General features: G+C 50.4%; 1 protein-coding gene across 24 annotated transcripts in view; it reads left to right on the top strand.

The window, feature by feature from the left end:
- Positions 1 to 13,984, top strand: part of TENM4 (teneurin transmembrane protein 4) — a 1,939,017-nt gene that overhangs the window by 1,775,233 nt on the left and 149,800 nt on the right. For all 24 annotated transcript variants that reach the window (XM_089331772.1, XM_089331875.1, XM_070076074.2 and 21 more), the window contains one exon: positions 13,855 to 13,956. In XM_089331772.1, coding sequence (XP_089187898.1) covers positions 13,855 to 13,956 — 102 coding nt within the window. The remainder of the gene's footprint in view (positions 1 to 13,854; positions 13,957 to 13,984) is intronic.

Below are 13,984 nucleotides of genomic sequence, written 5' to 3'. Positions count from 1 at the left end.
TCATGCTAAAGCCTGCACTCACTTTGCTACACCATGCTGCCTCTGACTTGGCGTGTTCAAATGGTTTTGCTGTTTGGTTCCTTTTCCCTACCACTGGTGAGATACTTACTGTAAGCCCTACTGAGTGCTTTCCACGCACTCCTTCATGTAACCCTCCCAGCCCTCTGTGAGATAGGTGAGAAAACCAGAGTTCGGAGATGCTCAATGATTCGCTCAAAGTTGCTCAAAACCAGGCCTGTGGGATGGCATAGTCTGTGCTCAGCCATGGGTCAGGGGGTTCCAGTCACGGAAAGTCAAACCATGCCAGAGGTGGGAGCCAGCCCTGAGGGACTAAAGTGTGGATCGGAAACCAGGCACGGGGAGGCAGGGCCACACCTGACCACGCCTGGGTCAGCACTCACCCACCAGCCCAGGAGACCAAGAGGAGAACCCAGCACCCTCAAGGAAGGCTGGCCAGCCATGGGGGCTGCAATGTAGTGGCTGAGGGCCCCCTGGGGCTCTCTTCATCCAGGCACTCAGATGGGTGCATGCAGGAGAGACAGACCCCTTCCAAACCTCTCACTGGATAGACAGCAGGCAGCCCTGGCACAGGAACAGGCCAGCCTTTCACTGGTCAAGGGAATGGGGAGCCTGCCCCTTGTAGGCCAGCCCCAGGCAGGGGCTAACATTTGTGTTACAACCGAGGGAGTCAGAAGGGCTGGACGGTTCTAGAAACTATCCACAGCAGCATCTATTTTTCAGTTCCTTGCAAGATATGTAGTTCTGGCTGTGCCTGCCCCTGGGCAGTTTCTGTCTGGAGGCCACGGGAAGGGTCTGCCTAGGTGGCTAGAGCAGCTATAAAATATTTAACTTGAACATCTAATTACATTATCATGATCTCTAATAGAATTTGGTGTCAAACAGAAGTCCAACTTGGCCTCTGGCCCAAGGATATAGACCCAAGTTATTATGTCGAGTGTTACCTAGTAGATAAATAAGGAAGAAATATTGCTCAAATCATTGTGCCACTGACCAACAAGCATTATAATTGTTCTAAAGAAAAATCCACCGGAGCCTGAGAATTTATCCATCTTGCTAATCAATTTATTGTGTTATGTCCTGATAGAAGTAATTCAAGTACATAATTCACAGAACTGTCTCTGCAGCTCTTGCTGGAGGAGAGAATTGGGGGCCTGCACAGTTGTATTGCTGCTTGTCCTCCCCCGTAAAACTTGGTTAATGCCGTTTGGGGAGCAGGAAGCCCAATATGGTATCCAGCTGAATGTCACAGGCCCAGAGTAAAAGAAGTGACAGTAGTCTGGAAAAAAAATTATAAAAATTAAGTTTGAGGGGCAAGCATTGTGGCACAGAGGGTTAAACGGTTCTTGGGGTCAAGTCCCACCTCTGCTTCTGATCCAGCTTCCTGCTGGTAGGCACCTGAGAGGCAGCAGTTGATGGTTTGAGTACTTGGGTCCGTGCCACTCACACAGGAGACCCTGGTGGAGTTCCCAACTCCTGGCTTTGGTCTGGCTCAACTCCTGCTGTTATGGGCATTTGTGGGGTAAACCAAAAGATGGAAGATATCTGTGTGCTTGTGTGTGTGTGTGCATATGTGTGCACACATGTGTCACTCTGCCTTTCAAATAAATACTTTTTTAAAAAGATTTACTTATCTGTTTGAAAGGCAGAGATAGAGAGATGGAGAGACAGAGGCAGAGAGAGAGAGAGATTGATTTTCCCTCTACTGGTTTACTCTCCAAATGGCCACAATGGCCGGGGCTGGGTCAGACCAAAGCCAGCAGCCAGGAGCTTCTTCTAGGTCTCTGACATGGGTGCAGGGGCCCAAGCACTTGGGCCGTTCTCCGCTGATTTCCCAGGTGCATTAAAAAGCAGCCAGGATATGACCTGGTGCCCATAAGGGATGCTGGCACTATAGGCAGAGGCTTAACCTTCTATGCCACAGTGCTGGTCCCCAAATAAGCTTTTTTTGAAAAGTGAAATTTGAAAAAAAAAAAAATCAGCCAGGAAGTAAGCAGTCCAGGCCTTAGAAAGCCAGGGTGAGCACACCCAAGGATGTGGCATCAACCATGAATTGCCCTTTGCCGTTTCATATTAGTGTTAACCGAGCAGCTCCTTGAGACAAAGCGGTGTGCCAGTCACTGGGAGGGCAGGGCTAAGAGGGAGAGTTGGGAGTGAATCTCTTCCTCTCCAGGAATTGGCAGTTGCCTTGAAGGGGACGGAAATACTGTGCATGACTGGACTGCACCGTAGAAAGCAGTGGTGATAAGGGAAGAAGGATGGGCAGTGCCGTTAGGATTCAGGAGAGTCGGGTCCTCCTGGGAAGGAGCTGGGAAGACTCCTAGTTGTATTTAAATTGGGTTTGAAGGAGGAGAGGACTTGGCCAAGTGGGTAAGGGGGAAGAGGAGACTCTCAGGTAGAGTTAGCAGCACCAGGTCAGGTAGGAGGCTGAAAAGAGGGTGCAGGTGCAGGTGGGGAGGTGGGTGCGACTTGGCAAGTGGCACAGAGAGGATGTGAGGAAGACCTTGGTGTCAAGGAAGGTCATTTGGGAAGGGAAGTGGGCGCCTTAGCCTCCTGGGTCAGAAATGTGACTTACTCCTCCCTCGTGTTTCCTGGAGTGTACTCCTCAAGATGGTTTTAGATTATACATAGCCAGACTCTATTTCAAACAGCATGGGTTTGCTTTAGTAAATTGGGAAAATATAAGCAGGCATATCAACTTCATTATTTCAGAGTGTTACTGGATTTCTGATTGAAATACACTGAAGGAAATAAATAAATGCTACTAAAGTGAATACAACAGATGGCTCATGAAAGTGGCAACAGCACAAAGGGAGAACCGACCAGTGACATCTGGAGAATACTGCTCGAGGCCTGGGTGGTGTGTTCAGATGCCTCGGGACCAGGCAGGTGGCGTCAGTATGGGGAGCAGTAGAGAGGGCCGCGGGTCCGAGCCTTCCCTGAGCCAGAGGCCATTGTTGCCACACTGGATCTTCAGAAGTGTCCACAGGGCTCCTGGTTGTCACATGTGCTCCAGAGGCCACAGCACAGTGACCTTAGACTGAAGTCCAACATAGCAGCAGACATGCAGGTGCAGGACCACAGAAGGGGACGAGGCTGGAGATGGGTGTCCACAGGGAATGCAGGTGCAGTGGGCCTGGCCAGAGGGGACTTGGCCTGGACATTCCCATGTTCCCAATGAAGTCCAGGTCAACATTTGGGTTTTTTGAGCCTGCGGGTACTTAAGTCATCTGGACCCGTGTGCATTTTTAGACTTGACTGTGCTGATTGAAAAGGCAGGAGAGGCAACTTGGTTTTCTGTGTGGTTTGTAAGCAGTAACGAGCCCGGTGACAAGCCTAGATAAATGATTGGAGAATAATTAGCTCCACACCCTCCCCCCGTTCCAAGCCTGTTTCTGCTCCTGCATTGTCTGTCATCACAGAATAATTCAACACAAAGTGATGCTCATTAGATGGAACTCTCTAGCCAGCAGCTGAGTTGAGCTTTTAAAAACCTGATTTCTTAAGTAATTTGTCCCAAAGACAGACTTGACATGAAGTTGGAATGATGATTAGCAGGTCACTGCGTGGGAGCAGCAAAAATGATTATTCTGGATCTGGCTCTTCCTCGACCCCAATCTCGCCCAGAACTGCTTTGCATTTCAAAAGGCTGCCTATTCTTTAAAAGCTATTCAAATACTAGCTCCTGGAGGACCAAGCCCTCCTCTTTGGCACCGGTCCACAGGTTCCTTTGTGTTCTTGCATAGCTGAGGTCTGTCTGCCCCCTCTGGCTTATTTTTACAGACCTCCCAGTAAAGTCTCAGACTTTCTACCAGACCAGCACTTCCAACCAAGTAGGTATTAGCACCAACTGGGACCCTACCCCTGACCTATTAAATCAGAGATTCTAGGGGCAACCCAGGCTTTAACCAAATGATGGGTGGGCAACATACAGTCACTGAGATTATACAGGAGTAAATTGTATTTGCTGAGCACTTTTTAGGTATCAAGGACATACATGAGAATATGGTGGCGAGTGATTTTCTCATTTCACTGATGATACATGAGGCTTGCGTATAATGACTCTTTCTACGTCTCACCCTCAGAAATAAGAGTTGGAATTGAGACCCCTAGCTCTGCCCGACTCAAAGCCCAAAGCCTTTCCAACTGCTCCCTGAGAACAAGGACCATGCTCTGGGTCCTGTGACAGCGTCAGCACAGTGGAGCCAGCAGAGACTTATCTGGATGCATACATGTTGAGTGCGTAGATGAGTGAATATCACTGCCCAGCTCTGATACAGTCGTGAGCTAAGTAGAGCTACATTTTGATTTTTGAAGGCTGGTAGGCATGTTTAGCGCCAGAATTTCAGTTAACTAAACCAAAATAGTTACTAATTGGAACTTACTGGCCCTGGCAGCCTCCTCTATGTAGTCCTGACTCTCTAACTGACTCAAGATTAGAGGCAAAGAGTGGGATCAGTGTGTGTTTTATGCTAACCCTTGTCATTTATTAGCTGTCCAAACCTGTGCAAGTCCTCTGTGCCTTGTGTTCTCATGTACAGATGAGTAATAACGAATAACCGCCCTTCCCACATACAAGTATTGTGTCCTGTGTAAAGGAGTGGGAGCCTTTGTGTGTAAGGATCAATGAAAACCGTGTGATAATCCTTTAAAATCATTACTCCCCCATTAGCATCAAGGCTTGCAAAGCACCGGGTGGATGGGTGAGCTACCTCCCTTCCAGTTGCACAGAGCAAAACCACGCTCAAGCCCCCTCCCCCCACCCCACCCCGGGAGGAAAAGTTGCTGTGACAGCGAAGTCTTTTCAGGAAGATTGAAATTGGCACTGCAGAGTCTCTGGGGCAGCTTCCATCCCCATCTGTTCTCTTCTCTCTCGGGCCACCTTGGCCTCTTGCTCCCCGCCTCCCTGCCTCTTCCTGAGCTTCAGGCCGAGGCACCATTGTCCGCTGACACCGGCCTCCTCCCCTCACTCAGGCCTGCTCAGGGCTCCTCCTGGCCAGTCATGCCCTCACCAGCCCTTCCCCTTCCTTCATGTCCTTTAGCTCCCACTCCCACTGATTGCCTTGTTCTTGGATAGCTTTCAGCTCAAACACTAGACAGATTCTGATTGGCTCAGAACCTCTGCTCATCAGGCCACGCCCAGAGCACTGTTCATCCAATGAATGAACGCTCCTTGGGTCAGGTGCTCTTCCTGCTCCAGTCAGCTGAAGGCAGTGAGGGGGCGGAGTCATGCTGTGGAACTGGGCAAAGCCTTGAGAAGAGGCGGGGCATCTCCGAGCACAGAACACTGGAGCGCTCGGCTCTCCTTTGTAGGCCCTTATTCGCTTGTCAGTCTCATCCCTCTTGGTGTGTGCCGGTGGCTGCTCCCGCTCACCGAGCAAGGCGGGAGGCTGCGTGTGCGCCGTGTTGTCTGGGAAGGGCAGTAGATCCCGGGCCAGCAACTCCTAGCCAGAGCAGCCACAGTGACTGCCCTGGGGTAGCCAGCCTGGCGACCCGCCTCTCCAGGGTGGAGGATTATGTGATGTGAGAGTCTGCCCTGAAACCAGCCCACTTGTTTCCACCCCCGGGCGGATCCATCGACGTGCTGACGATTTCCTCAGCTCTTTCATCTATTCGTGTAGTGTTCTAAGTGCTGAGAATCTGGCTGGATTCATGAGACCACAGGATGGTAGAGCTGACGGATCACGTAAACCACTCACTTTGCAGAACACTTTCTGAGCCAGAGTAGATGCCCGGTAAGTATTTGCTGAGCAAATTTCACAAATGTTTTTGTTGATGGAAAAAATGTCCCGAGAAACGCAGGGACTTGGCCAGCATCTCCTAACACGTTGATGGTGGGTGTAGGGCTGGAACCCTGACTTCTTGGCATTGTCCATGCACAGTCCTTTGCACCATGACTCAGAATCCTAAGAGTCCAAGCTTAGAAGAGGCCATGCGCTTGTCTTTCGTCCCTCCTGCAATATCCCCACCAGTTGCTAATGTATCTTGAGTACATCCAGTGGCCAAAATGCAGGACTTGTAGATCACCTTGTCTGTTCATAGTCAGCTAACGCACGCTCATCAACACCTGCTTTGACTCAGGGAGCATGCTGTTTTGCTAGAGATTGAGAGAGGAATCACACATGGCCAGCCATCCTGAGGTTTATGCAGCAAGGAAACGTGACCTGGGGTAGTAAGTGGTGTTCTGCTTTGACTCTCAGGAAGTTTTTCCCTTCTTTTGAACCAAGTGTATTTCCTAAGCACTGTGGACCTTATTCACTGCGCTCATGTCAACCTATCGGGGACACAAAGCAAAGTCTAATCCTTAATCCACATAATAGATATATTAAAACAGAGATCAGGGCCAGTGTTGTGGTACAGCAGGATAATCCACTGCCTGTGATACCAGCATCCCAGATGAACACTGGCTCATGTCCCAGCTGCTCTGCTTCCAATCCAGCTCCCGCTCCCTGCTAGTGTGCCTAGGAAAGCAGCAGAAGATGGCCAAGTACTTGGGTCCCTGCCACACTCACAGGAGATCCAGATGAAGTTCCTGGCATGGCCCAGCTCCGGCCATTGCACCATTGCAGCCATTTGGAGAGTGAACCAGCAGGTAGAAGATTCATTCTCATTCTCATTCTCTCTCTCTCTGCCCATCAAATAAATCTTAAAAAATAAATAAATAAATAAAGCAGAGACCATATACCATTAGTAAACTAAATTCCCATTTCCTCCAAGAAGTCTTTCTTTGAAATGTATTTTCAAGTTTTCTTCTCTTTTTGGTTCTTCAGTGAATGTGTTCTACTTGGTCTTATCAGTCTCTCAAATTAGCACCCACATATGAGCAGCTGAACTCCAAATTCGGTGTAAAGGCAGGTGGTGTGCAGAGTGGAGCTCCCCATCACTCTCTTCATGGTAGGCGTTGTCCATCTGAAAATAAAGGACAAGGGAACAATAGCTTTCTTGGCCATCAAAATGTTCTCTTGGTAGGGTTGTACCATGCCTGCTTCTCTGATCTCCTTCCTCTGTTCCCTCTTGTATTCCTACTTCGTTTATCAATACAAGGACTATTAAGTACTTGATTTGTGCTTCGCACTCACCAAACTCTTTGGAGAACCAGACGGATTGCCTGTCTCCAAGGGGCTCACAGTCTTATTGATGAAATTCGGCTTTTCCCCAAAGAGCTGCTTAATCAAGTACCAAAACTGAACATAATCAAGGGAACAATCTTTTCCCTAGCCCCCTCCTCAGTGCTGCTCTTAATAGTGGTTGGTAGACTTCTGGATCTGATTGAAAACAGATCTCCCAGTTCAAATGCCAGTGTAGAACTGGCTTCAAGCCCAGGCTGTCAGGAGCTTTGTCAAATTTTTGTCATTGCGTTGACCTAGACGGTTTCAGACTGATGGCCTTTGAATTCCATCATCTGCAAAGAAAGCCGGGGTGCCTGCGGGGACTGACACCTCACAGGCCACGGAACAGCTTTCCAGCACCTGGCACCTGCCCAGTGCCAATCTAGAGCACACAGGGAGAAAAGTTCTTTCAGATGTTGGCATGAGTCTGCATGTGTTTGGACTGCAGGGAGACAACAGGTTTAATTTGCTTTGACAGTGCTTTCCCCCAAGAGAAAATTGACCCAGATATGGTGCCCTCTTGGCATTCAAGAGCATTGCTTGTTTGCGTTCCTGTTTTTACAGTGGGGAGCTCCTATGTGTTTTGTATGTGTAAGGGAGTGTGTGTGCCTCCAGGAACCCACATTGCCTTGCTTGGATTCATTAGACAGAGCCAGAGTGTGGTTTTGGCTCATGGAGGAAGGCTTGTGTGAGGCTTCCTGAAAACCACAAGAACAGTTCGGCCAGGTTCAGGGTCAGTCTCCTTCCTTGCACAGCATCATCCTATTTGCTCTTCAAAGTAACTCTGGGGTAGCAGCTGTTGGTAACCCGTTTCACAGATGAGAAAAGTGTTGTGGAGATATGCCTTATCCAAAGTCGTGCAACCCACGGGAGACAGTCTGGCTCCAGAGACCATTCTTTTTTTCCAGGCCATTTAGCACAAACTTTGGCTGCAGCTCAAAGTTGACCTTCCAGATTCACTCTCATCAGCCGTGTGACCTTGAGAAAGTGACTTCAGCTCTTAGTCTCTGAGACTGTAAAATGGTGGCAAAGGTGCCTGTTTCTCATAATTAGTACAAAGATTAAAACAATTTATAATTATGCCTTCCATGGCCCCATTTGAGGAAATCAGAAGGTCTTTGACAGACTCTTGCCTCAACCTTGAGTTGCTGTTAACTTAAAACCCAACTATGCTGTCCAGCTGGTTTCCATTTCTTCTTCTTTTATAAGAGTTATTTATTTTGTTTGAAAGTAAGGGTTACACAGAGAGAGAAGGAGAGGCATAGAGGGAGAGAGAGAGGTCTTCCATCCTCTGGTTCACTCCCCAATTGGCCATAATGGCCGGAGTTGCACCAATCCAAAGCCAGGAGCTTCTTCCAGGTCTCCCACGCAGGGCCCAAGGACTTGGGCCATCTTCTACTGCTTTCCCAGGCCATAGCAGAGAGCTGGATCAGAAGTAGAGCAGCCAGGACTCAAACTGGTGCCCATGTAGGATTCCAGCACTGCAGGCAGCAGCTTTACATGCTACACCACAGCGCCGGCCCCTCCATTTCTTCTTCTGATTGCTGTTAACAAACCCAGTCCTTCTGTTTCAGGAACAAAGGGGATATCACTGATGTCCAGGTGACACATCCAGCCACCCAGTGGGCTGTCCTTGGGTCCCTGCTCCTTTTTTCCCATAACATCCACCTCCATCCTCCTACAGGGCAGTCAGGAGGAAGTCCAGGCGGTTGATCTCTGTTGGGCAGTGGATGGACCTTGCTTCTTCAACTTGGTGCTCCAGAGAGTTCCTGACATGCACTTTAATAATGTAAAGGAGAGCCGGCGCTGCGGCTCACTAGGCTAATCCTTCGCCTTGCAGCGCCAGCACACCGGGTTCTAGTCCCGGTCAGGGCACCAGATTCTGTCCCGGTTGCCCCTCTTCCAGGCCAGCTCTCTGCTATGGCCAGGGAGTGCAGTGGAGGATGGCCCAAGTGCTTGGGCCCTGCATCCCACGGGAGACCAGGATAAGCACCTGGCTCCTGCCTTCGGACAGGCGCGATGTGCTGGTCGCAGCGCGCCGGCCGCGGCGGCCATTGGAGGGTGAACCAACGGCAAAGGAAGACCTTTCTCTCTGTCTCTTTCTCTCACTGTCCACTCTGCCTGTCAAAAAAAAAAAAAAAAATGTAAAGGAGAGACCAGGGAAGCAGAAGGAGGTAGAGGTGGTAAATGCAGGCTTCTGTAAGCTTGGACACATCTCAGGCACAGAGGACATAAAGGAGGTTCTGGGACAGAGGGATGAGTGGGAGGTGAGCGGGACGGAGGGACTGAAGGTGGTATGAGCAGGCCCCTGCCTTGCTCCCACTGCTGCTGCCTTCTGTCTTTGGTGTTGGGGTCTGATATCAAGCTCCCATCACCGTAGAGATTTGCCTGCTCAGACCAGGGCAAGAGGGGCCATTCCGCGGAGTGCTGAGAGAAGAGAAAAGCCACCTGTGCTTTGCTGGAGTCACTGCCCCAGTGAGAGAGGAGGCTGCCTGGCAGAGTCCTCCTTCAGATGGGAGCCTCTGTGCCAGCCTCTTGTTTCCTACAAAATGAGGCTTTGGGGTTTCAACAAGGAAGATGAAGGCAGCCCTTCCCAGGCACCAACCCTGGACTCCACAGGACTTGGGCATCAGCTGGGGTCATCCTTCACGGTGACACAGTGCTGCTGATGACTTGTTTGTGAAGGACCGGAAGCACTGCCAGGGCTTCCCCCAAGGTCTCCGTGGCTTCCCGACCCCCATGACTCCCCAGGGCAGGGGCACTGCTGACTTCGCTTCCTTTGCAGATGCCCTTTGTATTTTGAGCAGTCTTGTGTTTAACATCCAGAGAACACGCCCACTCACCCCGCGTGTCCAGAGAATGAGCTAAGGCAACATTTCAACTCTGCCTTCCAATACGGATGGCAGAAAAACAAGTTCCCAAACATCAAATGTCCCACCAGATCCCACTGCCAGGAGAGGAAAACAAAAGCTGGCCGGTGGGGGAGGGGAGCCCTCGACTTCCAGCATTCCATACACCTCATTATGAAAATCAGTGCTTCGTAGGCAGCGGAGTCTTCCATGCAGATCCACGCAGCTCTAAAGGCACACTGTCCGCTAAGTGGGAGCAGCTGCGGTGTGAACGGAGCGGAGCCACTCCCAGGCCCTAACTGGGAACACACAGCATCTTTCTGCAGTGGAGTTCACACTTCGCCCAAGCCCACAAACAGCATCCCTTCTGCAGTGGGGCCTAGCACAGAGAGCTGATCAGCAGAGATTCGTTATGTGTGGAGTCCCCAGTGGGCCCCGAGTTGTTGAAATCCCTCTGAGTGGAAGAAAAGCTATATACACAAACATTTCATCTAAAGCAAAATAATCTCTAAATGTCTCACTCCCCTTTCTGAGCCACCATCTTAGAAATTATTTCACATCTCCTAGAACTTGTGCCTCCTCTGCCCCAACAGCCTGGGGCAAAGTTCTGTAGCAAACAGGCTTCCGTTCTGTCAGGTGTAGCAAGGAACACGCCGCTCAGTTACAGAGCATGTCCTTTGCTCACCTTTCCCCTTTTGGCAGATGATAAACAGGTGTGTATCTTGCACACCTCATACAGTAGAATCTGAAAGTCTGCAACACTTATCTGCATATCTGCAGTCGGTCCTGTTCACTGTGGTGAGCGCAACCAGTAACTGTAGTAACGCTTTAGGATTTGAGAAGGACTGAACCATAGACTTGTCAACCAGGCATGGGCTGGCAAGGCACTGAGATAATCTGATTCTTTCAGTGATCACAGGAAACATTTGTTGAGATCCTTCTGTGGTTGGAACCGGGGCACAGACGTAAATGAACAAGCTCAGCTTCTGTCCTCAAGGCAGAAACCTTGACTACAGGCTACTTCAGTAGCGATGGGGGGACAAGATCCCAGCAGTAATCTGGGAAGTGGGAAGGCTTCTCAGAGGAGGTGGCGCTTGAGCTGGATTTGAAAGCAGAAGAGGAGTTACCAAGTGGGTCTGCATGGCAGAAGCAAGTGCTGTAATGAGGAAGCAGGTGCAGAAAGCAAGGTGGAGGTCACGGGGCAGAGGCGCCACAGCCGTTGGGTGGCAGAGCTGGCCTGGGAGCCGGGCCTTCTGCCTCTCTGTCTGGTCCTCCTTCCACAACCCTGCAGGTGGCATGTTCCCTGCAGTTGTATAGGTAGCCAGCAGCTCCCTGTGAAACCAATACTGCCTTAAGCTTGACTCAAACTTCTCATTTTTCAAAAAGAATATTCCAAATGAAACTTCCTAAAACAGCCTGTTCCAAAACACCTCAAAAACAGGGATGCTTCAGACCAAGCCAGTAGAGGACAGAGCTGCTTGGGCCACACCTGTGAGCCTTACTCCCCTGAAACCCCAGCCATTTTACCCTGGGATGAAGCCACGTGTTGGATTAGAGACTCTTATCCTTAACTCCACGCCAGTGTAAAACCCTGCTCGTGTGAGCAGAGAAACAACAGCCAGTGAGTGAATTTCCCACTCACAAAAGGATCCACACATTTGGGCCATTTCCCCCCAAACCCCCTTTTTTTTTTTTTTTTTTTTTTTGACAGGCAGAGTGGACAGAGAGAGAGACAGAAAGGTCTTCCTTTGCTGTTGGTTCACCCTCTAATGGCCGCCGCGGCCAGCGCGCTGTGGCCAGCGCACCGCACTAATCCAATGGCAGGAGCCAGGTACTTATCCTGGTCTCCCATGGGATGCAGGGCCCAAGCACTTGGGCCATCCTCCACTACACTCCCTGGCCACAGCAGAGAGCTGGCCTGGAAGAGGGGCAACTGGGACAGAATCTGGTGCCCCGACCGGGACTAGAACCCCGTGTGCCAGCGCCGCAAGGTGGGGATTAGCCTAGTGAGCCGCAGCGCCGGCTCACCCTCAAACCTTTAGAGTAGAGTCCAGGTTGATCTGGAAGACCTCAAGGAAAAGGCCTGTCTTGGAAGTGCACCATGCTACAAATCACCAAGCCCACCTCCTTCAGGAAGCCTTCCCACTGCTGCTGTGGCCCTGTCCCAGCTGCTCTCGTGCTGCCCTGCAGGGCTGTGCTGCGTTGAGCCTCAGTGTCTTTGAACACCTTCTCCAACATGATCTCGTAATTAATGATGGACGTAGAATTTAGAATAGGAAGCAGCTCAGGGGAATCACCCCCACCATCCCCTTCATTTCACATGCGAGGCAGGTGAGACCCAGAGAGGGAAAGGAAGCTGCTCAAGGTCACAGAGCTTGTACTTGGCCCCAGGCTACTGCCCGTGCAGGCTGCAAACTCCCTGCAGGTAAGGCTTGCGTCTGACAGGCTAACATCTGATCTAACGGAGCCCTTACTCTTGGCTTCCTGACTCAGTCGTGAGCTATGAAGGCAGGTTTATTCCATAGCTCTGCTTGCTTAACTTTTTCCTCTGTTTTCAATTCTGACAAGTCACGGCCCTCACTCTGGATCGCCGTTTTCTTCTCCGTTGAGTGAGAACACTGGGACGGATCAGGTCTCTTGGATCCCATCAAGTTCCGAAAGTTCTAGAATTACCCACCCGCAGCTGCATCCTTTGCTGCCCTCATTGTCCCACAGACCTGCTTTGCTCATTCCTCTGGCCTCAGATCCACATAGCCTAGAACCTGGGCTGGAGTCCAAAGGCCGGGGTTCAAATCCTACCTCTGTGATCCAGCACCTGTGGCCCTGAACAAGTCACTTCATCTCCGTTAGCTGCCTCCTCCTCTTCATTTTCTTCTTTAGTGACATAGGAGTAACAATACGTGATTGTCAGATTTGGTGACAGCAAAAAGATAAATTTCGTGGTGATAAATAGCAGGAAGAAGGCATTCGGTATATAGCTCCTTCTTTACTTTATTTCATACCCAGCATTGTTGAGAAATGAGCTGTTTCAAATAAGCACAGTTTCTAGATAAAAACAGGTTTGCTAGCTAGAGCCCTGAACATTGCCTAACTTTTGATTAAAAGCTTTTGGAAATTGGTTCTGTAGTCCTTGACACAGTGTGGAATGCTGAGATGTTAGGGGATTAGATCAAGGAACATCCCCACAGAGAGTGGGTGACGGCAGATTCTGGGGGTGCAGGGACAGTGCCTTGGAGGTAGTCAGCTCGGCAAACCGGGAGCCCCTGAGGGGTTGTAGGCAGGAGGGTGACAGTACCAGGTTTATTGGCAATGGATCACTCAGGCTACTGGCTGGTGAATGAGCCCAGTGGGGAAGGGGAGGGTAGAAAGGAAAGCTGGGTTTTGAGAAGCCCCCTTGAGAGATGGTGAGGCCCGAACAGAGCAGCGAAGAGTCAGAGGTGGGAGGCACATTTGCCAGTGCCCAGTAGCTTGATGAGAGAAAAAAAAAAAAAAAAAGACAAAAACAAAATCAACAGACTCTCAGTTCATCACAATAAAAATGTAAGGCACAGAGAAGCAGAACAAGACGTCACCCAGGAGCCTACCCCCCATGATAATAAGCGCTGGTAACAGGTTAAACCGCTTCGCCCAGTGTTTCTGAGCTGAAGAACTCCTAATGCATTTGCGGGCACAAATTTGATTTATAAAGACGTGGTCTGGGCAGACATATTCCAGACACAGCTCGCCATGTCCCCTGAGCTGTATCTCAGTGAGAGAGAAAACAGCGGGCTTGTAACTCTGTCCATTGCTCCTGGTGACCGGACCTCTGAAGCCAGATGCGTGGGGCCTGGCCAGCACCAGCTCCATGGCTGTTCTCACACTGTCCTCTTCTCCCACAGAGTCGGTGGAGAGCTGTCCTAGCAACTGCTATGGCAACGGCGACTGCATCTCCGGCACGTGCCACTGCTTCCTGGGTTTTCTGGGCCCGGACTGCGGCAGAGGTGAGGCCTGCACGTGGGACATCCGCTC

This window comes from Oryctolagus cuniculus, chromosome 1 (assembly GCF_051225735.1).
Source record: "Oryctolagus cuniculus isolate XC-2025 breed Fujian yellow rabbit chromosome 1, ASM5122573v1, whole genome shotgun sequence".
NCBI lineage: Eukaryota > Metazoa > Chordata > Mammalia > Lagomorpha > Leporidae > Oryctolagus > Oryctolagus cuniculus.
The sequence above is the reverse complement of the archived record's forward strand: the minus strand, read 5'-3'. Positions and strand labels throughout refer to the sequence as shown.